The 27,282-nt window shown below is 30.8% G+C and overlaps 1 protein-coding gene across 12 annotated transcripts in view; it reads left to right on the top strand.

Annotated features, from left to right (window-relative positions):
• The window catches only part of LOC125067160 (modifier of mdg4), a 335,555-nt gene that overhangs the window by 77,501 nt on the left and 230,772 nt on the right, over positions 1–27,282 (top strand). The window contains exons 5-6 of one of the 12 annotated variants that reach the window (XM_047675570.1): positions 1,974–2,066; positions 2,579–2,790. The exons of the other annotated variants lie outside the window; for them this stretch is intronic. Of the exons in view, the coding sequence (XP_047531526.1) occupies positions 1,974–2,066; positions 2,579–2,775 (290 nt within the window). The 3' untranslated portion in view covers positions 2,776–2,790. Of the gene's footprint in view, positions 1–1,973; positions 2,067–2,578; positions 2,791–27,282 lie in introns of those variants that run through there. 12 annotated transcript variants of the gene reach the window in all.

Genomic DNA, 27,282 nt, shown 5'->3' with positions numbered 1-27,282 from the left:
AAGATCATCGAGCTGTGAATATGTATATTTGGATATTCTTTTCGATTGTCTAGAATGTATCGTTGCAAGCTATTTCTGTTTCAGGGATAAAGTTTCTGACAACACGAAACGGAACTCCAGTTATCCAAATGGGTCCTTATCGTTATAATTTATGGAGCGGCAGCAAAAATAAGTATCGCAGAAGATGGATCTGCGTGAAGGTACATTCCGGATGTCAAGCGACTCTGATCACGGTGGACGATGTAATAATAAATCGGAAACCTCATAACCATTAAATGTATCGTGGCTTTGTAAGAAAAGATTTTGCAAATTTTATTAAATTTCCAGTAAAGTCGGCCCAATCCGGTTTTTACTTTTGTTTGTATTTGAAGTCTTATCAGGTACGGTTTTAAATGTTCTATAAAAATGTTTGGTTTCAGAAAATGCGCCTTGCTATTAATTAAATAAAACCGCAACCCTTTATAACTGTATAGTGTCTTATGTTTAAATTGTGTTTTTTTTTTCTTACAGGAGCGATTTTTACAATATCGCGTTGCGGAAAACCCGTAATATTATTAGGAACTTACAGATTTAACAAGACAGTTGGGTGCAAGGGTGCTATTGTGAGGTGGAGATGTTCTATGAAGTCTAAAGGATGTTCAGCGACTATCCATACCCTTAGAAATACAATATTTAAAATAAATAATAATCATACACACTGAAAAAAATATGTATTATTACTAAGTAGTTAAATTTTATTTACAATCATCTATTTATTAAAGAAAAGATCTCGTTAACGTAACTTAAAAATGTTATGTACCTTTACAATTACTCATAGTTTTAATTTCTCAATAATTTATAAAGTTTTTTAAGAAAAGTAAGTTTTACATTACTCCAATCACTTGAATAGTTTGCTTTAAGAACTCATTTGTCATAATTTGAATATGACCACGTGATCAATTTCTTTTATTTCTTTTCAGTTATGTTTACGACGTCGAGATTTGGTAAACCGATGATTTTGTTGGGGCCGTATCGGTTCCACAAATACTGCAGGAGTAAGGGTCGAAGAGCTACGTGGGTATGTTCAAGGATGTCTGCATTATGTTGTCGAGCCACTCTCACAACTATAGATGACGAGATTGTCAGACAAAATCATGAACATAATCATTGATGCTAATATTTTTGTAAATTGTTTGATTCGAAATATCTTGGCGCCCCCGGCATTAAAGCTGATTTTTATGCCAAGACTGCAAATGGCATAACGCTTTCTTATGCCGCCATCCATATTTCGTTGCTATTTATGATTAAAACAATACAAAAAATATATTTATTTTATTAACAAAACACTGTTTTTATTTATTTCAATGAAACTAACTATCTAACTATTTTTTAATTATAAATCTTTCAATGGCCATAAATGTCGATATTTCACATCACGTCGTGACACACGCCGGCACATTTTTTTGCTAAGATTGTAAATAAACTATTTGTTTAAACGTTTAGAAGCTACTACTATATTTTCTTTAGTATTTGATACGACATACGATTGTATACACTTCCAACTTTCAAACTTTCTGCATTGAGAATTTTGGACGGAAAACCTAATATAATTTAATCGGCCCGATCTGCGGTTTTTACCCAGGATCTGCCTTATAGCCACTAGATTAGAGGTTAGATAAAGAGTGAGTCGAAGCCAATATTACTTGACTTCATTGACCATAAAAAGTAAAGCTAGGGGAAGAGTTAGCAAATGTAATTATAAACCTTTGTTTTAGTGCAATTTGTTCTTATTGCAGTTGGGATAAGAAGCATTATTGCAAAAGTTAACAGGCTTAGTAATGTTGATCAGATGGTATATTATCTTGTTTGACGGGAAATTTTTATGAATAATTTAATGATAGGAACAAATAAATACAGTATTGCTGTTTGGCAGCATAATAAGAGCTGAAGTTTTTAAATACGTAAAATATATGAATAAATATCGTTGCTTTTAGATCTTGTCTACACAACATCACGTTTTGGTATGCCAGTGATATTGCTCCATGGTTACCGATACAACAAGCACAGCCACAGTAAGGGACCCGTAGGTAAATGGATATGTTCAAGAGTCAGTTCTCAATGTCGAGCGACCTTAATTACGTACAAAGACGAATATTTCAAGTCGTTTGTGGAATACATTGAATGATACATTTGAAGATGCTTTCTCAATAACAGGTTTAGTAATCATGATGCTTGTACCGAGTTTCTTTACTTCCGTAATACAATTTTGTATGTAATTGTAATAATTTCAAATAATCAGTAGGTTGTATCAAATAATATAAATAGTGTAGCGACAGACGTAATTGATATTATTATAATTCAAATATACGGCGAACTAATTAAATAGTATTTTTCGTTTAATATATTTTGGTAAAGAATACATAGTATAGCTTATACAAATGCCAGAAAAATAACCAATAATTATACTTTCCCTTTGCTATGACAGTTACGCAGGGTACCAGGATATATTGGCATTAGTTACTTAAGATAATCATAATATTGACTCACGAAACATCAACTTCGAGATAATTTTAATATTAAAAGCTTTCCGTTGTTACAGAAGCAAAATTTGGAGTATCTCGATACGGCAAGCCGGTCATAATAATAGGACCCTACCGGTATAACAAGCTCGAACAGTCAAGTAGAGGAGGCAAGGGGCTCTGGAGATGTTCGAAGAGGTCTAGTACGGGTTGCCGAGCTACCATCGTTACTGTTGACAACGTGGTCGTCAAACAAAATTACGATCATCCTCATTGAAATACAATATCAAAAATGTCTATCAAAATCAAATTCTAATATTCTTCTAAAAATTCTTTCAACATAATACATAAGTTTTATTTTGAAGGGAATATTTACAAACACCAATAATTGCTATGTATATAGCAATGTGTGCATTCATATTAGAAATAAAAAAAATTAGCATCATTTCTAACTGCACGTAGAACTACAGTTAGAAAGAATAAAATATCATTTAAATTTTAGACGAAATAAAATGTAAATCGTGTTCGTGATATTTAAATAATTTCTAGTTCTTTTTCGCAGTTTTGTTTAATACTTAGTAATGTAACGTCTTTCATAAAAATTAGGAAATGTTTAAGTTTGTATCGTTGTTTGGTATATTGTAGTTAACAAAATAAAAAGTTAGGAAAGAAAAACAAAATCAAAGCATTTTTATTGAAATAAGCAAGACTAAACACATTTCTCATTTTACAAGGTTATATTCAATGATGGTAACCAGAAGTATCGGTAACTTGTACTGTATTTTTCACCAATTAAAATACATAGAAGTGTTATATAGATACAATAAAATTAAAAAAAATCTACGTAAGTGAACACTGCATCTTGGAAAGTTATATCGACTTTGTGGTTAGTTTTTGTACCTTTTAATAATTACAATAAATTTATTGTAATTGGGAGGATAGCTGTACCCATAGTATACCCATGTATTTATTTTTACTATGATTTAAACCGATTTGTAACTAATAATTTATTAATAAATAAATAAAACGGTGCGCGAGCATTTATTGCAGTTTCTTTTAATGTATTCGGTAATTCTAATGTTACTTTATCGACGTTAAAAGGTGTTAAAATTTGTAATGTTCTTATTTGTTAAATAAATCGTTTCTATTACAGAACCTACGTTTACGACATCGCGATACGGCAAACCAGTTATATTGCTGGGCGGTTACCGGTTTAACAAGTACTCGAGATGCAAAGGTGCGAAGGCTACGTGGGTCTGCACGAAGGCCTGCAACGGCTGTCGGGCGACACTTACAACCATCGACGATGTTATTGTCAAGAGTAACAACAGACATGACCACTAGTAAAATGGGAATATGCCTGAATAATTACGACATTATAAAGCTACATTTGCGTCTAGTTACGTTTCCCTTGATCACGTATAATTTTATTTAGAAAAACAGTGGATTACTAATGTGACTAATTTTGTAAATAATTCATCTCGGTTGATTTATGATACTCATAAGTTATTTCTATTTCAATAAATATAGTATGTCACTTCCGATACATATATTTGTGTATGTGTGTGCGTGTATTAGACTAATTACATCCGTCTTTTTTAATATGACATATGTTTATACATAGCGTTATCTAAGGAAAACACAAAAATTATTAAAATATATTATCGTATTGAAACTAGAGACTTTTATATGTCGCATCAATTGTCATTATACGACATTGTATGGCGTCCTCTACATTTTGAACAGGAACCTAAACACATGTGTCTTCCGGTGGCGCTATGTGGAGTCTGGGTGGCGAGTGGACGACATGCGCTCGGGCAGTGAACGCTGGCCAACACTCTACCTGCCCAGGAATTGTTAAGTGTTTCAACACCCACAACGCCTGATCAACACGATTGTCACATATAATAAGTGAATGATTACAATAAACGTGTTTAATTAAATAGTTTAACTTTTCCAACAGAGCCCGTGTTTTCGACGTCACGCTATGGTAAACCGGTTATATTGTACGGGAAATATCGATATAACAAATATTGGCGAAGCAAAGGACCTAAAGGTCTGTGGGTTTGCTCCAAGATGACTTCGCTGTCGCGCCACACTCACGACCATCGACGATGTCATCATTAAACAAAACAACCAACATTCTCACTAGAAGAATCGATTTAAAGCATGTATTCATTACTTTTAAGTTCACGTTACGAAGATATCATTCCGCTACATTTGTTTTTTTATATCGACATACCTACTAGTTAGTTACCCATACTAGTATGGGGATACTAGTCTTATAAAAGCAATGCTCACAAGATATTGTTTTGATACTACCCTCCCATCTTTCCATCTTTTTTTGTACTTTTTCATGGCAAGTAAAATTAAAATGATTTAAAAAAAGGCATTATTTCATAATAAATAAAATCACAAAAGAATTGCATCATCGCCATAAGTGTTAGTAATTTAAAGTGAAACAAATATTATTTTAGTTCTTGTAGAGTGTTTGTATTACAATTATTAAAAAAGTAACCTAATTAACTAACGCAACGGCCAAAAAAATATCAATAAAAATAAATAATGTTTGTACAAAAGTAAAATATAAATAAATAAATTTGCAAAATAATCTTGGATTTCATTTTGCGACCAACCAGTGGTGCCTTTTAAGCAAGATATGCCTTTGTGTTTTATTTTATACAGAAACGTATCTTTTCGGGAACTCAGTAATTTTATTGAGAAGGTACCGCTTCAATAAACTGAAATACAAAGGTCTCACTCATCGCATGATAAAGATACTATAATTAAGATATATAATAAAAAATCACATGCCTATGTGAGTTTGTAGCAAAAAGGAGCAAAACGACGTGGGCGATTATTAAAACTAAAATAAATAATTTATTTTCAAATACCATATCGAAATTATATTATTTAAATAAAATGTTCAATCAGTTGTAGGGGTAGATTCTGCTGTAAACTGTTTCAGGCTAAAAATATACTAAAACGAATTAAAACCTTCTTACTACAAACTAAATGTCAATTTACTTAAGACGTTAGTTTTTAGTAATGTTAAAAAGAGTAACTAAACTTAAAAAGTCTACGGATTTACTCTCAATTTACTTCAGCATTTTGATATCTAAATAGTTGCATAAATGGTTCATTAAAATTTATCGATAAGCTTATGGTTTTGATGATCTGGTAAACCAAATTAATTATGAAGATAAATTATATATATATTTCAGAAGTTGTATTCACAACATCGAGGTATGGAAACCCAGTTATAATCATCGGACCGAATCGTTACAATAAGTACAAGAAACCTGATTGGCCGCGCGGTCTCTGGAAGTGTTCCAGAAGTAGCAGAGGCTGTAAAGCCACCCTCACGACGATTGATGACGTTATCATAAAACAAAATAATGAGCACCAACATTAACAATACTACGTGCTACTTACTAAGCTGATTAACTACAAAAAAAAATTATTATTAAAAATAAAGTTTTAAATTTTATTGAATATTTTATTATTATGATTATTGTTATAAAAAAAATATATTTTAGTTTTTAAATTCAACATATTATAACATAATTAGACAGATTCATTTGCCTGTCCACCTAATGTATATAAAAAAGATCAAATGGACGTCAAAAAATCTTAGAGCTAAATTAGAACTTATTTTTTATTTTTCTAATTTCTTGATTCCATTGATTTACAAGGTTAATAAGTTTGAACACAATGTTGTCTTTATTTTTAAAAGACAATTTTTTACATCATCTCATGATTTAAAGTTAATGGTTATTATTAAGTTTGCATTTTACAGGGGCAGTTTTCACAACATCTCGTTTCGGGAATCCAGTTATAAAAATAGGAAAATATACAACAAGTATTGTAGAAGTAAGGGACCGAAGGCGCTGTGGGTGTGTTCCTCCAAAACTAGTAACGACTGCCGCGCGACAGTTACAACTATTGATAACCTTATAGTAAAAGAAAATTCTGAACATACACATTAAAAATAATTGTTCATAATAACAATGGATATTACACCTTATTATATTTTTTAAATATATTTTTTTCCTCTGTTCGAATGCGATATATTTCCTAGGAGTTGTATCTGTCTGCAAGGATTGTTGCGCTGTTTTGTTGAGATTATCTTACGATATTGCGTGTCTATGTTACTTTTAAACAAAAATAATAATTTGTACATATATAAATAAATGAAATGTTGAACATTGACTTAATTTTTTTTATTTTTTATTTTCGTCGTTGTTAAACACCTGGGATCAAGAAATGGGATAATCTATCGTAACAAAATATATATTCACCAAAAAATTACAACACTCGTTTTGATTTTAAACATATATTCAATGTAAATTAATTATTAACTTCAGTATGATTTTCATAGGGGCAGTGTTTAAAACGTCCCGTTTTGGAAAACCAGTTATAGAAATAGGAACTTATAGATACAACAAGCACTGCAGAAGTAAGGGGCCGAAGGCGTTTTGGGTGTGTTCTTCAAAGACAAGAAATGGCTGCCGAGCTTCTCTCACAACCCTTCACAATGTTATTGTTAAACTGAATAATAATCATACGCACTGAAAATGAAAATAATTAGTTCATTTTAAGTCTTAACAGCTTAACGACTCCTCGTTGCATTTTACTAATTTATATGTCTACCAAATTCAAAAATAGAATGTACATACTTTTAAAAATCGTTACTAATTATATTATTCGGGCAGTTGTTGGCAATACAATTTCAGACTGTGTTTATTCTGTCCAGAAATAGTTTTAGAATTACTTTTCAATACTCTTAAATAACAAAAATACTATTAAAACAAGCCGATCTTGTAAAAATGAATGATTTTTAAAGACCAATATTTAAGAGACATGTTTCTGTTTAAAATACAGGTTTCGTAGTGATAGAACGATTAGTTAAAATAAAAATAATATTTATAAATCGATAGATGTGTGTTGAAAAAAAATGGCCGATCAGAATTCTTTTTTCTCCACATCTCTTTCATCGCCAAATTATTGATGTTAAAATGAACTAATTAATATAAAATACATTTAATATATTATAATTATTAATAAAATTATATTACTGTGTTTATTTTTTCGATCTTTCTCAATACCCTTGGTATTTTGAAAGTATTAGTTACGTTTTTGTCGAAATGTAAAAATAGTATAGCATTGGTAGATAGTCGTGTAAATGCACCGTGTTATATGAGTAAGAAATATTGAACATTCCTTATATTGATAATGAACCACTAAATTTGGGAACTAAGATATCCCTTGTGCCTGTAGTTACACTGGCTCACTCACTCGGGACACAAAAGTACTAACTATTTCTCTAGAACGGTAGATTATGTGATGAGTCACGACCCTGGCGTTCTTGCATCAAATCCTACCACTATATCTATAATAATCATTAATTTATTTTCAGTAAAAGCCGTATTTGCCATATCAAGAAATGGAAAGCCAGTAATAGAACTCGGAAGGTATCGGTACAACAAGCACAGCAGGAGCAAGGGAGTCAAGGTATTCTGGACGTGTGTCAAGTGGTCTAGAGCCGGTTGCAGGGCGTCCCTTACCACCATTGATAACGTTATCGTAAAGACGAACAATTTCCACATACATTGAATAGAATAGTATTAAGAGTTTAATTGTTTATCGATATTTTATTTCAATATAGAATTAATATACATATAGAATAAACGTTGCTTAAACATCGGTCGTTTTATTCAACACAAATCGATTTGTTAAAATGTTGTATGGCAGGCTATAATGGGAGCTAATGCATCTTGTTAATTGAGTGATCCATCAGCTCTTTGCCTGTAAATTGAAGTCTTTCTAACTCTCTTACACTTCATTCATCTCTACTTGTTCACTGTTCTTTATATTTTGCAGCAACAACAAATAAATAAATCTTTAACTAAACTAGAAGTTTATATATTAACTGTTTTATTATAATCAAAGACATGCAATGTAAAACTTGTATACTTATTTTTTCTTATTAGGTAATTTGAACGTAAACGTTGTAGTCATCGGGAAAAGCAGCGCAGTACAAATATGTACATAATAATGGCTAATGATAACTTTGTTACAAATATTTTCATTGTAGTTGGTTGGACGTTTATAAAAAAATAAATATTATTTTTTCTTACTTCATATAAATTCAATATTTTTGTTTATTTAAAAAACATCTTTAAAGTTTTTATAAATGTATACAACTTATCTTAATAAATGTCGATCTTTCAATTGTTTGAATAATAGTTTTGACATTTTGACAGATTTGTTAAGAAAATATCTCCAAACGTCAATATATTTGACTAAATAGTATAAAATCTGTTAACAGATTCTCAATTTACAACATCTTCCCGGGGTAATGAGATGCTTCAAATGGGGGGTTTTAAATACAGCCTCCATAAACCTTACAGCTACGGACCGAAAAAACGGTGGGTTTGCTCTAAGTCGAACGGATGTAAAGCGACGATCACCACTATCGATAATGTAATTGTTAAAAGTAATATGCATCACAATCATGCTAAAAATAAAACTAAAGATTATTGAAAAGGTTTTTAATTTTAATCATCGACAATATATTTGATACGTAATACCAACCCAACTTGATTATAACGAATGTGCATTGGTATTGGCTCAAGTAAACAGCTGCGTTAACAGAGTTACATTTTACTCCGAATTATTAACCCAAAAGGTTCCTGTTATGTAAATCTATCAGGTATATTTCTTGACGTAATTGTTTCAGACAAACCACAGTTTATAACGTCGAAAAAAGGCAATCAAATGATCCAAATGGGGATGTACCATTTTAGCTTAGACAAGAGACAAAGTATGGGCGCGAAGAAACGCTGGGTTTGCAGTTTCTGCGGCAGGGGATGCAGATCTGTGATCTTTACCGTAGACAATGTTATCATTAAGTATAAGAATGAACACAATCATTAAAGCTTAAATAAAAATATATGTAATGTTTTTAAAGCCTCAACATTTATTGATACTTCAGCGTTGTTGTACTTAACGTCAATATCTTCACTTAATCGAATAAATAAAGTTGTAATATTTTTTTCCAGGTCAATTACTCTTTCTCACTTCCCGTAGAGGTAATCCGATAATTGAGTTGAACGGATACAGATACAGTTTGAACTCGATGAGAGGAAGTAGAAAGAGCTGGCGGTGTGCGAAATGGGCCACGCCGAACCAGTGCCGAGCGTACTTCGTGACTATCGATGAGACAATTATTAAAATAAGAAATATTCACACTCATTGAAATAAAACCACGGAAATTTAAATGCAGTTTCATTCCTATTTTGTTAATAAAAAAACCATCATTAAGTTAAACTTTTAAGTAAATCTAGTAAAACGAATACATCACAACATTTGTTCGATGTGTTTATTTATTTGGCCAATGTTCTACGAGTATATTCTCCTTTCACTGATAGTTTTACATTTATTTTTGTATAATCATTGCATGAGTCTGTATTGAGAGGAGAATGGGAATACATTATTGTTATTCTTGCAGTATATTTGAATTCAAACTCTATGAGACACATAGTTGATATGTATGACCTCGTTTTCGTCGTATCAGAATTGTAAAATTATTCGAATTAGTTTTAGCAGGTCAAAAAAGATTCAAACTTATTGCAATGTAATAAAGATAACGACGATTATAATATACGAACGTTGGTAAAGGTAGAACGAGCTACTGGTTGGGCTACCTAATATATATATATATATATATATATATTAGGTTTGTACGTATACACAGAAGCACTCTATTCCCTGACTTCATAATTCGATGGACGGCAAACTAACACGATCGGAGGTTCTGGCGCAACCGCAAGCCGTTTCAGTAATACAATGAGATAATATCAAATAAAAAATAAAAATATTCTTTTTACAGGCGCCGTATTTACAACTACGAAATCAGGGAAAACCGCTTTAATTTTTCAAGGGTTTCGCTTCAACCAACACAGTAATTCAAGAGAAAATTACGGATATTTCGTATGTGTGAAGTGGGGTTTCGGATGTAGAGCATCGGTAAGAACTTATAAACAGGAAATACTTTGTGTGAGAAATAAACATAATCACATTTAAATTATGATTGACTTCAAGTAATATATTGTAAAATAGAGTCTCATTAATCATTTCCAAATTCGATGATTTAAAATTTCGCGATAAGACGTTAATAAACCTGTCTTGAATCAACAACAATTGTAGTGTAATGTCGCGCTGATGGAATTTTAATTCATCTCGTGCGCATGTGTGTTGAGGAAACCAGCAGCATTCCGGCAGAGGCCAAAGGATGCTGGGGGTTTTGCTTAGCAGTGGAATATGCGGCCATAGCGCTGCCTGTTTACACAGTAAGATTCTACGAAAATGAAGGATATTGCAACAATTATTATTTAGTGTTAAAGCCAAAGGTCAGCTTTTGAAATAATATTAAGATTTTTTTTATTTTAATATTTTACATTAATAAATTATGATTTTGCACTTACTCAGTTTATTTTCCTCACACCGAATAAAGAAAATACATAGAGTATTTTTTCTCATCGGTTCTGATTCTTTCAATTGACATATTAAATTTCTTGCTTTACATGATTTAGCCATTTCCGTCAAGCTCACGTGTAAAGTAATACAACTATATCAAAGTGATTTAGAACTATACACACAAATAAATACTTTTATCGCTTATAATGCTAATGCTCGGTCTGCTAAGGAGCGCTTATGTACAGGAACAATTGTTTGAACAGCAATAAACCGTGAACGAAGGCAGTGAATGGGGAAATCTTTTTTAATTCCTTAAAGATACATCAATGGTTTCCGTAATATTGATTTTTTTACTATTCTATGTACTCGTATTCTATACTGCTTACGATCGTCAACACAGTTTCCGAATTTCACGTGTGTGGAATTTCTATTTACATTCTATGTCTACTAGGCATTGCGGTCGTAAGAAATCATGAGTCCTCGTCCATCATGAGATAAGAATGTTCGTTTAAATTGTGAATAAATGTTCGTATATAATCGAATTGAAAAATAAATTCAATATTGAAAATATAAATATTGCAAGATTAAGCATTTTCAAATTCACCCTGTAATTAAGTACACTTATCTTTAGAATTTAACGTACCTAAAGTTTACATAAAAATGCTATTAATTGCTTTCAATGATAAGATTCACGTTAAAAAATATTGATAATGAACATTAAGTTCTAATAGAACAGACATTAAGCCTGTCCTATTTGTCTATTAAGTTAAATATCAACATCTAGGAACATTTATAAAATCAAGAGCTGGGAAACCAATGCTCATGATAGGCAAACTACAAATACAACATTCACATTGAGAAAGAAATCAAATCAGTATGGAGATGTCAAAATAGAGGGCGAGGGATGTGTCGCGCTGCAGTGGCTACTATCAGGACAATGTTTGGCGAGGAAATGGCTTTTTTGGATTATAGAGGACAAAATCATTAGTTCGAATGAAGTCCTAACTTTAGAAACTGGAATGTCACTGTTACTGATTTCTGAAATTGTTTTAATAGCGGAAGTCCGTCTCCATGTTTTAGCAGCTCTGCTAAATGCTTGTCAGCTCGTTTGACGTTTGTAGCTTTTTCCAATAAATTTTATTGTTACTTCATGAAATAGTCTTGTTAATTATCTTTAATATTCTACGATTTTACTTTGTTTTGTTACCTCTTAATTATTGTAAATTTCTGATTTATGTATTTTAATAATTTAATCGTTAATTAAATGTTTTTGGTCTGTCGTTAATTTACTGTTCTGTATTCTTGAGAAATTAAATATATTTACAGTTGATTAATTTATCTTTTAACATTACCTGGAACTCGTATTTGTTTATACTTTTTTTATAGAATATATTTATTTATTAAGAATATAAACTCAAAGTTTATATTCTTAATATGATATTTTTTTTATTTCCTGTTATTATAATAACTATTACCGTGAAAACTTTTCGATTCACAATAATTTAATTAAATTACTTTATTCTATAAAAAAAATTAAGCAACTTGTTTATAATTTACCATTATTGTTAAATACATTCCTACAAAAAGCGTACTTATAGTAAAAAATGAATTAAATAAAGGTTTCACCAAAATTTTGTTATAAATTATCGTGTTCGAGTATTATGTATAATTAATATAGAGATGATAGTTCCAGTATTTACGACGTCAGCTTTTGGTAGACCTGTTATTCTACTGGGAAAGCAACGATATAATTTATACAATTGCCGAGGGCTAAAGTCAACGTGGAGATGTGTCAAGTGGAGTGCCGGTTGTCGCAGCTCGTTCATCACAGTTGAAAATAATATTCATAACATAAAAGATAAACACACACACAAGTGAATTGAATAAAGCTCTTTAAATTATCTTATTTTAATTTTCACATCAAATCTCTGCATAAAGTCTTTTTTTGTTGAAATAAAATTGTTTTGTTCCACTAATGCATTATATTTTCTTTTTTAAACATGTTGTATTCTGATAAAATGGGGCCTTATATAATTGTCCCACTATGATCTTGGTAACCTATAAGGCTGCTTAGTTTTCTTACAAATAAACCCACCACTGTCAATCCTTTGCCCGCTGCGGATTTATAGTATTAAAAGATTTTTTTATAATTGAATGTTTTTTGAATTGCAAATAAAATAAAAAAATTAGGAATATTAAATATTATTTCATTAAAATTTAGGATATTACTTGGTTTCATCTTCCATGGAATACCTAATGACAATATTAATATGCTCCAACACATTTACAACGTATATAAGGTCGATGTTTAAGCTTAAATAAATACCCTTAATTATCTAGTTGTAGGATATAATAGAAATATAGATATATATATTATGATAGTTTCTAGCAGATAGTAGAAGGAATGTTATGTAAGGGTTTTAATAGAAGTAATATTTAAACGTAATTATATTTTACAGTATCATTCGGAAAGTCGAGAGCTGGCAAACCGCTCTTGGTGATCGGAGACTACAAGTATAATATTCATCAAGAAAGGGATTTCAAGTCCATATGGAGGTGTCAGAAATGGAGGAAAGGATTGTGTCGTGCCGCAGTAGCCACCATCAACACCGTCAGCGGCGACCTGGTGGCCATATCATATACCAAACCTCACAATCATTGATGTCATGTACTTGGAACAGCCAGCAGTGTAATCTCATCATATATACATTTATACGTGTGTATGTTGATAATTATTGTCAATACTTTAACTTAGTTAAATAAAATAGCTTCGTAATATAATTATAGTTTTAATTTATTCTAGTCTACGTAATCATGATATCGATATCACTTTCGTCATTTCATTATTTTCGCAATTAACGTAAATTAGTTAATAACGATTTCATATATGTATATTCTGGATCTTATAGATAAAATGGTACATATATACTTTTATAATTAAAAAAAATATTTCATTCTTAATATTCAATTTAAGTACATTATTAAAGTTATAAATAAAAATAATATGTTTCAGAAATAGTTATAACAGAATCGAGATCAGGAAGACCTGTTATACAAATAGGCAAATTTCGTTACTACCGACACAGCAGTTACAGGGAGGGTAATGCGAAGTGCTTGTGGGTGTGCGTCAAGTGGTGCTCCGGCTGTCGGGGTTCATTGACCTCTATAGACTCGGAAATTGTCAAAATCAATAATAAACATAACCACGAATAATATAAACCTTAACTCGAACATTTAAATCCTTATTTAATAGTAACGCCGCTTTGTGACTATAACAAAGCAATATTTCAATGGCAGAAGGAGTAGACGAATTAGCCAATAGCTCTGCTACATTATGAATATGTATATATGCTTTGCTATATATATGTATAAACAATTTCTGATTAATAAATCTTTATTTATATTCAATATAAATATAAATATTTGTTCCACTATAATTTTAATTATAAAATTCAAGATTACAATTCCGCCGCTCTACAAAGCGACAAAGTTTTTAATTTAAGATATCGACCAATTAATGCCAATTCAATGTCAATTCAAGGTGATTATTTTATTAAACATTTATTCCTACTGGCATTGGAATAAGCTATAAGTGGAAACATTACCATTATTAGCTTTAGAGTTAGATAGCCAATATTGCTGGAGTAACCAGTACAGTAGTGATAATAACTATAGGATGATAATGATTAATATAATTCTGAGCAATATATAGACGAATACATATGTTGTAGATAAGTTTCGTTCATTATGACAGTTGATATAAGTTAATTTAAGTTAAATTAAGAGTTGTGAGTTGAATAAATGCAAATTGATTTTTGATTGACATATTATAAACTTAAGAAAAGCCAGCTTAGTTTTATTTGTTTCCGATGGCCCCGTGTTGATTGGTTTGTAGTGAGCTGATTTTAGTACAAATAAAATATGATATAAAATTTTTTGATAAATTTTGTTACAAAGCTCGAAATAATTAAAACTTTCAATTATTAAGAAATACTTCTAATTCCAATTTTTGTGTTACTTTCGTGAAGATTGTGTGGCTGTATGTTACTAAATTATTTTATGACAATTTTTATAATGAACATAAAAGGTTCCCGTCAAAGATATATGTATAATACGAGTAAACTTATAAAAATATATTCATTAATTTCCGCTGAGACTATCGTAAGGAAGTGGCATATTTCCTATGGTGGTATGATATTCCAAAATGGTTGACGCATAAAAAATATTATAAAAGTTAAGCAGCAGTCTGCAGATGTCCTACTATGATTAGCCTCTTCTCCTCTTTGAGCAGAAGGTATGGACTGGTAGAATTTACTTCACAGCGCTACTCCAATGCGAGTTGGTGGATTGTGTAACAATAGAATTATGTTAATCTCAATGTAAATAAAAAGGTTTTGTCTTTTATTCATTTTCGTTCCGGCTTATTCGAGGGGGGAATTTTATTACAACAATTGTCACATTAATTTGTATTTTACAGCTATTGTATTAACACATTCGAGGCAGGGTAAGCCGATTATAAAGATTGGTAACTACCGCTTCTATAGACACAGCAGCTACAAGAGGAACAATGGCCGATGTCTCTGGATATGCAGCAAGACCTACATGGGCTGCAGGGCCTCTGTCAATTGTATGGATAATATCATTATCAGAATGACTAATGTTCATAATCATTAATATACAAACGTGTATTTAATATTAAATCGTATTTGTTGCTAATTTATTTCCACATTGATATTTATGTAATATATAAACTGATGTAAGAATTATTGATAATTTTATTGAAATTTGTTGAACATTTTGGGATGTATACCGTTCATTTGATATATATGTATATATTCTATCGTAGATAGTATTATCGGTTAAGCATTTTAAGAGTTTTTAAATAGATCTTTCCTTATAGTTAATAGCTTGCAAACTTATATTAATGAAACTAGACATACGAGTATGAGTCTGTTTGGCTTATAATAAATTATAATTTCTACTTACGAGAATTTTTATTTATATCATATGATAATTAAGTAAATTAACTACTGTAATTGAACGCAAAATTTATCGTACAATAAGCCTTAACCTAAACCTGTAATTGTATAATTATGTATAGTTAATAATGTCCGCTTGAACAATAAAAAAATATAATAGAATCTCTTGAATTTTGAATTTAAGTGTTTTCCAAAAAGGTTTGTAGTTTTGCACACACTCTCTAGTATTTTATTTTTTCTGTGTGTCTTTTTATCCTTCATTGTCGCCATTATATCACAAAACCTCCTTTTCCCTTCAACACACGACTTACGTTCGGTAACTTTATTCAAGAAAACATTCAATCTTAACGAATGGTAGAATAGTCTACGGGGGGTAAAACCGTTCATATACAAAACCTTGTGTATGTATTGAAATTGCAAATATGTGACGTTAAAACTTATGAGAACGATACGATAACGTTCGGTTACTAATCTACAATAATGGTTTGTTAATGATCGGACATAAGTCGACACTAGTTTCAACATACTTTGTATAATGTCACTTTGATCCCACTTTTTTTTTGTTTACTTGTAATTATAAAAGCACTTTATTTTTATACTTTATTACAGTAGACGATTGCTTGTTATTTATCCAAGTATGAAAGGTTCTTTTTGTGATTATTCTATTGGTTTGTAAATGAAGTAGTCTTTTGTTAAGACTTACATTTTCATGATGAAATATTGAGCCCATAAAAACTTGGATATTATTGGATGTTGTCAAAATTTCCAGATCATGTGCAATTGAAATCGAAATTGAAATTGTTGGTAAAGGTTAACTATGGTTATGTAATCATGAAGCTTTGTATATATTTATATGACAATATTAAGTGTTCTATTTTTGAACATATAAAAATAACTATTTTTATTTATAGGTCCAATATTTACAACATCCCGACGAGGTAATCCTGTTATTCAGATTGGCAAATACCGATACAGTCGTCATACAAGATACAAAGGCAAGAAGATCTTGTGGCCCTGCGTTAAATGGGCTGTGACCAACTGCAGAGCTTCCGTCACAACTTTTGAAAACGAAATAATCGCAGTCAAGAATGAGCATAACCATTAAAACTTACATCTCGTATACATTTATGCAGTGAACTTTAATAAAACATAGAAGCAATGAACGCTACAAAATGACCCAGCGGATTGTGCACAAGGAGGAGTGGCTTACCAGTTGCGCCATTATCGGTTCAATACACAAGTCACATGTCATAATAGTAATATAAAATTGTTTTAAAACAATAATTAAATAACTTTTTATTTGTAGACATTTGATTTTGTATGTACGTGACTTTATCTACAGCAGTTATCATTTTAAAGTACTTTTATAAAAGATTTTTAGGGTTGTAAGGATTGTATTTTCCTAAATGATATGTTTATGAAGATATATAATATTCATGTTACGAATGAGTGATTTGAGCTATGACTATATATGATGTAAATAAAATACACGTTATTATAAAATACATCACAGATCGTTTTGTAGGTGTGCTATGTATTATTTGCACAGTGCACATATCGGTGCAGGGTGAAGCTGCACAGAACGTAAATACGCTTATAATCTATTTTTAGTAAGTTTTTAAGTAGTGCTCTATTCGTTCAATGTAAAAATGTGTACAGCTATTACTGTGTAAAGTCGTGATAAATTTATATTAATTTGTGTTAAAATCATTAATTAAATAAATCTACCTCAATCGATTCTAGAATGAATATGATTTCCAACATACAACTTCCTCATTATTTTAATTACGAGCATAATAAAAATGCGCTTTCTATTTCTGCCCTTCCTCCTAAATCATTTAGTTTATTGGTTTGATGTCAATGCTTTCAAACGAACAGCAATAATAAATTATAAATTTTCAGAACCAGTGTTTGCGTTGTCGAGATGGGGCAAACCCGTCATGATGATTGGTAAATATCGTTACAATAAATACTGTCACGCGAAAGGTTCCAAAGCAAAATGGTATTGTGGCAAATGGAGTAAGGGATGCAGATCTTCAATAACGACTTATGATAACGAGATTGTTAAAATGAATTCAAATCATAATCATTGAATTCGATAATGTTTTTGCTTTCCTTAAATAAAAGTGTGAATAAAAGTGGAAGACTTTGTCTAAAGTTCAGACGTTCAGAAGCCTGCGCTAAGTTAGTTCAAAGATACATAGTGTTAGATCGTATTTAGTGTGTCACACGAGCGTCTGAAACAGGAAAGACACTTTTGGTGTATTATTGTTGATGTTGAACAAAATATCTCGGCACTTTCTGTATAGCTGGTGGGCTAACTTAATGAATTCGATGGTAATGTATGTGTGAAATCATCGATAATGTTACGAGTACGTGTGTACTCTTATTTTGTAATTGTATATTAAAAATAAACTTTGAGATGAGTTCCAACTTCAATATTGCCATCTGGCCTTTTTTGATAAGTCATTTTATCAATCAATACTATATTTTCTATAAGAAGTCAATTCGTTACCACGATTCGCATGTTTTTGTTTATTCCCATAAGCAATATGTAATACATTGATGCCAACCAAAACTAAAGGAATAAACTTATTTATTAAATATTAGATGGAATTTTAATTGTTACTCTTTTATGTGTTAGTACAAAATCTATATCTGACTCCTTTTTATTAATAATTAACAAAAGCTTTAAGAAAACTTTAGTCATGACGAAACAAATGATTTTTCTCATATTGACTTTAGTTGATTTAAGTATTTTTTTGTTTTATTTGTAAATAAATAAAAAAAAGGTTGATTTCTTTTTCAGTGCCATTTTTTGGTGTTTCTAAATTCGGCCGACCGGTTATCATAATGGGCAATTACCGGTTCAATCGGCGCAGTCGCTGTAAAGGTTCACGAGCTCAGTGGCAATGCTGTAAGTGGACCTCGACCGGCTGCAGAGCCTCCCTCATCACAATCGATGAAGTCATTATTAAGAATTCAAATTTTCACAATCATTGATATATTAATCACTAAATCGTTAAAAGAACAAAATACATTCAATTAGTTTTGTAAATACAAAATATTTAAAAAAATCAAATTAAATAAAAATGTAGTTTGTACAGTATTAAAAATTATTTTTAAGTTAAGAGTTTGTTGAGAAAAAGTGATCAAGTTGGGCACGCCAATGATTTTAAGCTCGGTTAAGAAAAATGCAATCCAAGGCCAGCTTTTAACAAAACCCTGGTTATTCCAATATGTAGAATATACTTACGAGTAAGCTCTCTTAATGATTCGTATATAGTATAGTGATTATTTTATATTATATGCCTTACTCATTACTTTTTTTGCGAACTTTGGATAACTCAATAATCAGAAAGTTTACCGACAACACTTTTTGAAAAAAGCAATTTTCAATCTTTTATGTTTGTTGATTTACCATCATTTGATTTGAATTGTCGCTGAAACTGAAAAATAAACTTTTTGAAAGACTTTGGATGTGTAGAATATAGGATTAAGTGTTATTAACACGAGGTACAATTAAAGAGAAGGGAGAGAAGTCAATAGAAGGAGGTCTTGTAGAAGGAGGTCTGGAGAAGTCTTTGATGTTTTGCAGACTTCTTCAGATATCTTTCAGCACAACATCATTAAGCCATTGCATATGAATCCTTTTGAAATTAATTGAACCTGAGTATCTGGAAAAACTATTAAAATTAATTAATAAAATTAATATTGTTTTCAAATTTGCCGCCTTAGGCTAGTCCATGTATATTTTTGTTTTTTTTTATATCAGTGATAGTTAAGCGTTGTTTTTAAATATTTTTTAATTTAGAAAAAGTACCGCTTAAGATTTGATTAGATTATGAGTAAAACTGTCTTTGGGATTCAAAAATATCATTATAAATGAATTAATTTAAGATATTATCTGATGTTATACGTATAAATATAAACATATTAGTAAGATAATTAAATTATGTATCGAGAAATATAATAAGAAAGACATTTCGAGAAAAGGGTTAAAATACATAATCGAAAATTTTAATTAAAGTAGTTTCATTTAAGTGTTTTTATATTATTTTTGTTGGTGAGTTTAATTATGATATATTAATTATGCCTAATTAATATTTGTTATTAATATTTCAGAACCAATATTTACGTTGTCCAGATTTGGCAGACCGGTGGTGATGATAGGAATGTACCGCTATAACCAACGAACGCACAGCAAAGGACCCAGGGTACAGTGGCTGTGCTGCAAGAAAACAACCAAGGGCTGTAAAGCTTCGGTTATAACAATTGAACAAGAGGTAGTTAAAATTACCAACCAACATAACCATTTATGAGCTGGTGTTGTACCGAGGGTGATAAAATATTGCATAATATGTTATGTATAGTATGAATAAATATATATATATATATATATATATATATATAGTATATAATATATATATAGGATAATAATATATAAATAGTACAGTATGAATGTTTGTACGGTCTTAATGTTGGAATTTATACAAAAGTTATATTGTGGCAACCTGTATTTAGATATATCATAATATTTGTTGTTATTTCTTTTTATTTAAAGAATTACGCGGACGGCCGAATGGGCCAACTGATGGTAAGTGGTCTCCACCGCCCATAAAATTGGTACTGTAAGATTACCACCAACCCTGTAAGAGTACCACCAACCTTGGGAACAAAAACGTTAAATTCCGTATGCCTGTAGATATATTGGCGCACTCGCTCTTCAAACCGGAACACAACAGTGTTAAACCTACACAAACGCGCTTGTACAAAAATCTTACCACCAAGTAAATGTTTAAATATTTTAGTAATAGTTATTATATGTATATAATACTTTAATTTAATGGTATATATAATGACACGAATAAAGATTTTGTTTAATTTTCAGTTTTTTCTTGCAATCCCTTAAGAATTAGAAACATTTATTCATTTTATTTTTATTACTTTGAGACTAGCCAATTATATTTGACATATTGTATCCCTGACTCTTATAATCCAATGGGAGGGCAATCGACTCGATCGGAAAGAGAACGGGCTCAGGACTAACGGCTTTAACTACTTTCAGAGGCACAGAAATGTACACACTTCCAAATAACAGATTTCAGGCTGCTACTGAGAATTTTTCTTACGGAGAAACTCCAAAAACTTTTTATCGGCCCGACCTGGGTTTTGAAAATAGAACCTTTGGATCTGCGGTTCATATCTAGCCATTAAATTAATGAGGCAGTCAAACATTTCATTCAAACATTTTGTTTCAAGGTAAGGCCTATATTGTATGCACTTTAAGTTTGTAATTACAAGCGTATTAATTGCGTCATCTTTCTTTCAGATATTTACTTTTTGCTTCACTAATGAGTAATAATTTATAATAAATAAATTTATAATATATATTGCCAATGTAGACTGAATAGAAAATATCGATGATTTCCTTCCGGTGACCTTCAAACCCGGTCACTATTCTTTCTTCCTTCCAGATTTGTGGAATATTCTTGTTATTAAGGACGTATTATACATGAATTACAAAGGAAAAGAGAACGACATGTTATCAGGTCCCTCTATTTTTGAGCCATCAAATCTTTTTTCTTAATAATGTTAATCCAAAATCAATTACTACCAAAGACATTAAAAGTAGGCTTTTTTTAAATTATGTGACAATAGACGATTTAAAATATGTGGAATAAAATGGATGGTTTTGGTAATACCAGTAATCGTAACAATCATCTTACTACACTTTGCAGATGTAATTTTTGGCTTATCAATACGTGGTCAGCCGATCATACAAATCGGTGAAAATAGATTTAATCGTCGAAGCACCTGCCGGGGCCCCAGGGTCCAGTGGCGCTGCAGCAAGTCGTCTACGGGATGTCGCGCGTCGTTTATAACTTATAATAATGAGATAATTCTCATAAAAGAAATTAAACATACGCATTAAAAATACTTTAAAAATATGCACTTTTTAAGAAAATAATTCTGCAGCCTGGTCCAGATAGTACAGCTAATATGAATAACTCTTACTTTTGGTTCTATCTATTCACGCACAATAGCGCGCCTCTCCACGATGTGAAAGGATTTTTGTATATAATATGATGAGGAGACTTATGGTCTGACATTCCAAACGTCAATGTCAAGCTGACAGATTAGTATTAATTAATTTTCTTTTCGAGAGAGGAAGCGCGAAATGTATCTCTGCTTTATACTGTTATGTGATAATATTGACATACCAGAAATATATCAAATTATTTTGTGCTTAATACATACATATATTCTTGTTAAAAAATTATTAAATTAATTTTGCTTTTTTTTATAGATATATATTTTTTGTATTGTAAAAATTAATAGAAAATTTGTTTTCTACGTAGCTTTTTTTTCAATAACCATCATTCTTAAATTTTATAATAATTATACCTTTTCTTGAAGGCGGTAAATACCTAAATACTACAAATATCAATATAATACGACGATTTGCAGGGACGGCACGACATTGGACGTAATATACTAACAAAAAGACACGTATCAAACTACAAATATGAACTCATTCTAATTCTAAGATCATGTATTCAATTTATAATTTTAATTATGAAAGTATTATATTCTTAGAAAAACAATTGTTAGTTGTTTTTTGTGACGTACTTACATTTCAAATGATTCAATTTCAGATTTATTGGACCCAATGAATTTTTTTCAAGGCAACAAGCCAAAATACGCGGTATCCAAGCAAGGAGGACTTGTGATCCAAATTGGAACACATCGGTTTTACCAGCACAGGAAGAATAAGGACCTACAAGCTCAATGGCTGTGCACTAAGAGGAGGTTGAGTGGTTGTAGGGCATCGTTGACGACCGTAAGCAACGAGATTATCAAAGTGCACAATGAACACAGTCATAGCTAATATTCTTCAAGCTATCGTTTGCACTATATTTATAAAATTGAGTGTGTTTTGTGTGTGTATCATAAAATGATACGAATGCTTTGCTTCACTCGCACATATTGTTTTTATAAAATATTTTTGGACAAAATATTCACATCGCCTTTACATACAACAGATTGTATGACGAGAATATATAATTTGCTAATTGTAAATACTTCACATATAAGATATATCTAAGTAGTAAAAAATCTAATGGGTTTAAGGACTGTAACTGTTTTATCTAAAACGAATTAGATAAACAGAAGAAAACTTGCCCTAGCTTGCATTAACAGGTACATTGAAGTTTTATTAACGGCTTTTGGTGGTTATATCGGTTATCGTTTTTGGATAAACTTTAATAATATTCGAACAAGCGGAATAGAATTAGTTTCATAAAAAATAACGAATCCTTATTAAACAAATCTTCTTTGACTGTGTTTATTAATGCTGAATGGAAATAAATATTAGGTAATGAAACTTAATTATTTTTAATTGTATTTAGGTATTTCACTTAAGCAAATGCAATACGGAAACGGATATCTGCCCAAGATGTATAAAAAATGGTAGATAGGACCATCCATGTAAGATTCGGTGATTAATATCTTCAAAATCATATATCACTTCATGTAACGCTTAATTTTGATAAACTGCCTTAGCTTTCTGAAATAGTATTTAGTATTTAAGGCAAGGCGCTAGGCTATACCTGATTCCTTTAGTTTCAAAAAACAAATGTTTTAATTATGGGAAGTGAGATAGGAATAATAACGTTATAATTTTAAATAAAACACGCTGAATTATTATTCCAATCTGGAGAGCTTCTTAATTTGAGCTTAATAGGTGTAGATTCGTTCAGGTTCAGTTTAATTAACGACAAACATAGAAATGTGCTATTTAGATGAAAAGATGCTCAGAGACAAATGTACTTATGTTTGTAACAGCATCTTCTCTGCTTTTATGCTTCGATAAGATTAGCAGAACTTCTTTTAGTATTAGGCCGAATTACTTGGGTCATGATTTTTTTTAAGATTTAATTAAGTAACTGGTCTTTTTTAATTTTTTAATAGATTATTGTTGATGAAGCAGTTACGAAAATTACGATATATTTAATGAGTAGGTCTGTATTAAGTTTCTTTAGTAGTAAAGAGCGAAGCTCTTTTTGCATTATTTTATGTAATGTATCTAAATATACGGTTTGATTATACTATATATTTGAATATAGGTAAGTTTGTGTTGCTCTCATTCAAGGATTCCATGAGCTTAATAAATAGTTGTATAACAATGTTTGTTTCATAGTAGACATGAGATGATTTAGAAAATGACCGTTTTAGTTAAAATAAAAAAGAAATATATTGTGTTTAAGTTAAAACATTAAATTTGTTATTTTCTTAGCAATTGTTTTATTTTTTGTCATCACTAAAAATGACATAAAAAGCTTTTTAACCACCGGTGTGTAGTATTTATATACTGTTTTCAACAAGATCACAGAAAGCGTTCAAAAGGCGGCTGTTGACAAATTTTTAAAAGATTTGTGTATAATTTGAAACTATCAACAAACACTATATAATATGTCGTTTTTTTTTCTTTTCTCTTTTTATTTTTGTTGAATATTTTGCCAATGACTCATATCGATACCTACCAAGCAAAAGGTTGTAACATATTTTTTGGCAAAATGAGATTTTGGTTCTTTAATGTAACATTATATAAATACTACAAAAACATATTTTCACTAAATACCGATATTTTGCGTACCGGCTAATCACGGCACAGCAGTGACGTCGTACCATGTAAAAAGTACAGTAATATTACTTCTGGATTAAAACTCTCAAAAGATAAGAAACTGTATGTTTTGTATATTTTAATGTTTTGTTTTTTTTTTAGAAACGGGTACTAGAGTAATTTTCGGTCGTCAAAGATTATGAAATTAGCCTTAAATCACTAAAATGATTCGAACTTACTTTATGATAACGTTTTTGTGATTATTGTAACTTATAATCAACCTTGTAGTAATCAAAAAATATTTTTTAGATTCTCCTATTTCCCCGGTTTCTCAACGTCACTGCAATAATTATAAATTATTATACGGTGACACATTTATAAATAGCAGCCGCAGTTTTGATGATATCGATAATGAGGTTCCAACTACTTCTAATTTTGCCGCCAACTTCGACAACTGTGGAAGTGATTGAAAAAATTTTTTCGAATTCAGAATTTTGCAGGAGATCGTTTTGAAAATCGAACGCCTGTACCATCAACGAGTAAGTCCTTTACAAGATAGCGATATTATTCACCAAGCTGCGTAAGCCGAGTCAGTACGCCCCAATCAAGTAATGCTTCCAGTGACGATTCTTCTTGTTCGTCTATAAGCCACACGCCGACTGGTAGAATTGGTCGAAAACGACAACGTCGCCATGATGAGTGGAAAGACGTAAAAAGAAAGTATCTCAAAAACTTAGGCAAAGAGTATCTGAGCAGAAATGGCATCTCTAGAGATGCAAAAACTTTAAACAACCCATGTCCTTCGACTTGTCGACTTAGATGTTCTGAAAAAATCAATGCCCAGGAACGTGAGCATATTTTGAAGTCATTTTGGCAACTCGGAGACCACTCCAAGCTGTGGGATTATATTGCTAGTCATACTGAAATAATTGACACTGGATATCCTTCTGCATCAAAAGCTGTATCAAGACGCAAGAAAACTATTAAGTATTTCTTAATTTTAACTAATTCTAGTAATAATAGTATGCCATTGAAGGTGCCGGTATGTAAAACAATGTTTTTAAACACACTTTCTATTGGCAAAAGGACAGTTCAGACAACCATAGCAAAGTGGTCTCTTGGAGGTGGGTCCATATCTCCTGATCGTCGTGGGGGACGCAGGGTTATACAAATCAATGACGACACCAAACAGGGAGTATGACTCCACGGCACGGCACGGCACGTTAAAACTTTTCAGACGGTCGAATCTAATTACGTGCGAAAAAAAACAAGTAAACTCTACTTGGATGGTGACCTCACATTTACAAAAATGTTTTCATTGTATAATGAGTGGTGTACAACGGAAAATATTATTCATAAAGCGAAAACACTTCGACAGTATCGTGATATTATAAATCAAAACTTAAATATTTCGTTTTATAAACTTAAGAAAGATTTTATAAACTTAAGAAATGAATGTCACAGATACAACACAAATATAAATACAAAGTCTGAAGATGAAAAACAAAAGCAAGCAAATTGTGTTAAAAATAAAGTTATAGAGAGAGAAATTAAAGAAACGATAAAAAGGATCCATTGAAAATAAAGGTAAATTATCCCCATGGTAATGTTGGTATATTTTATTGTAAAAGAAAATTATCCATTTTCAATTTCACCGTGTTTATATCTTGTGTTTATATGAAGCCTGAAGTTGATAGTTGTTTGTGAAGTAGCTAGTTGTTTGTTGAAATTTATTGACCTTAAAGATAAAGCAGATGAATTTCGGTTTTGGTTCGACAATTGTGCCGGTCAAAACAAAAACTGTGTTGAATTTTCATGATATATTTATGTTGCTAAAAATATTGTATAACAATAGTTCACAGGTTTTTTGGAACGTGGACATACACAGAACGAGGCTGATTCTGTGCATGAGTTTATTTATATTACGCATACTCATTCACCAGAGCAATGGTATGCTTTAGTTAGATGGTCTTAAGTTAACCTACCCTGTTATAATGTTACTGAAATGATTGTGATAGATACTAAACCAAAAACTCTAGAAATCAAAAAAATATTATGGAATAAAATAAAAGACGACGTCGTAATATCTCACGAACCATATATTCCAAATTATCGCTAATTATTTTGATAAAAAAAATATAATGTAATTGATAACTCAAAAATCAGAATTGCAGTTAAATATAAAGATTCTTTGTCAATCGGGCGTATTATCCCCATCTTGTTTATTACTTAAATTGATCGCTTGACAGAATGAGGCGTATATTGTTCTCCATTCGTCAGATGAATCGTAAAAAATAAATATTTAATAATTATTATGTTTAATGATTATTGAACATTGTTTTTATACATATTTATTACATAACATACTGATGTTTCATTAAACAACGCAAGAACTTTTTTGTAAATAATTAATAAGAGTTATACATATATAAATAATAAGAGTATTTTTTTCGTTTGTATAAAGTTTATTGATACTACGTTCTTATAATTGTCGTTAGCTATTTTTTTAAAGAACATACCAATTTTAATATTTTTATTACGTCAAAAGGTTGATTATTGCAATACATATCAATAAAACTTATTAAAAAAATGTGTTTTTCACAGCATACGACTCCTGATTTAAGTTATATAAAAAATCTGTACACAGCATGCAGACTCCAAGTCTTACGACTGAAATATGACCTTATTCGTAATGTAC

Source organism: Vanessa atalanta, chromosome 11 (assembly GCF_905147765.1).
Source record: "Vanessa atalanta chromosome 11, ilVanAtal1.2, whole genome shotgun sequence".
Lineage (NCBI taxonomy): Eukaryota > Metazoa > Arthropoda > Insecta > Lepidoptera > Nymphalidae > Vanessa > Vanessa atalanta.
Note: the sequence above shows the minus strand (reverse complement) of the source record. Positions and strands in the feature narration are given on the sequence as shown.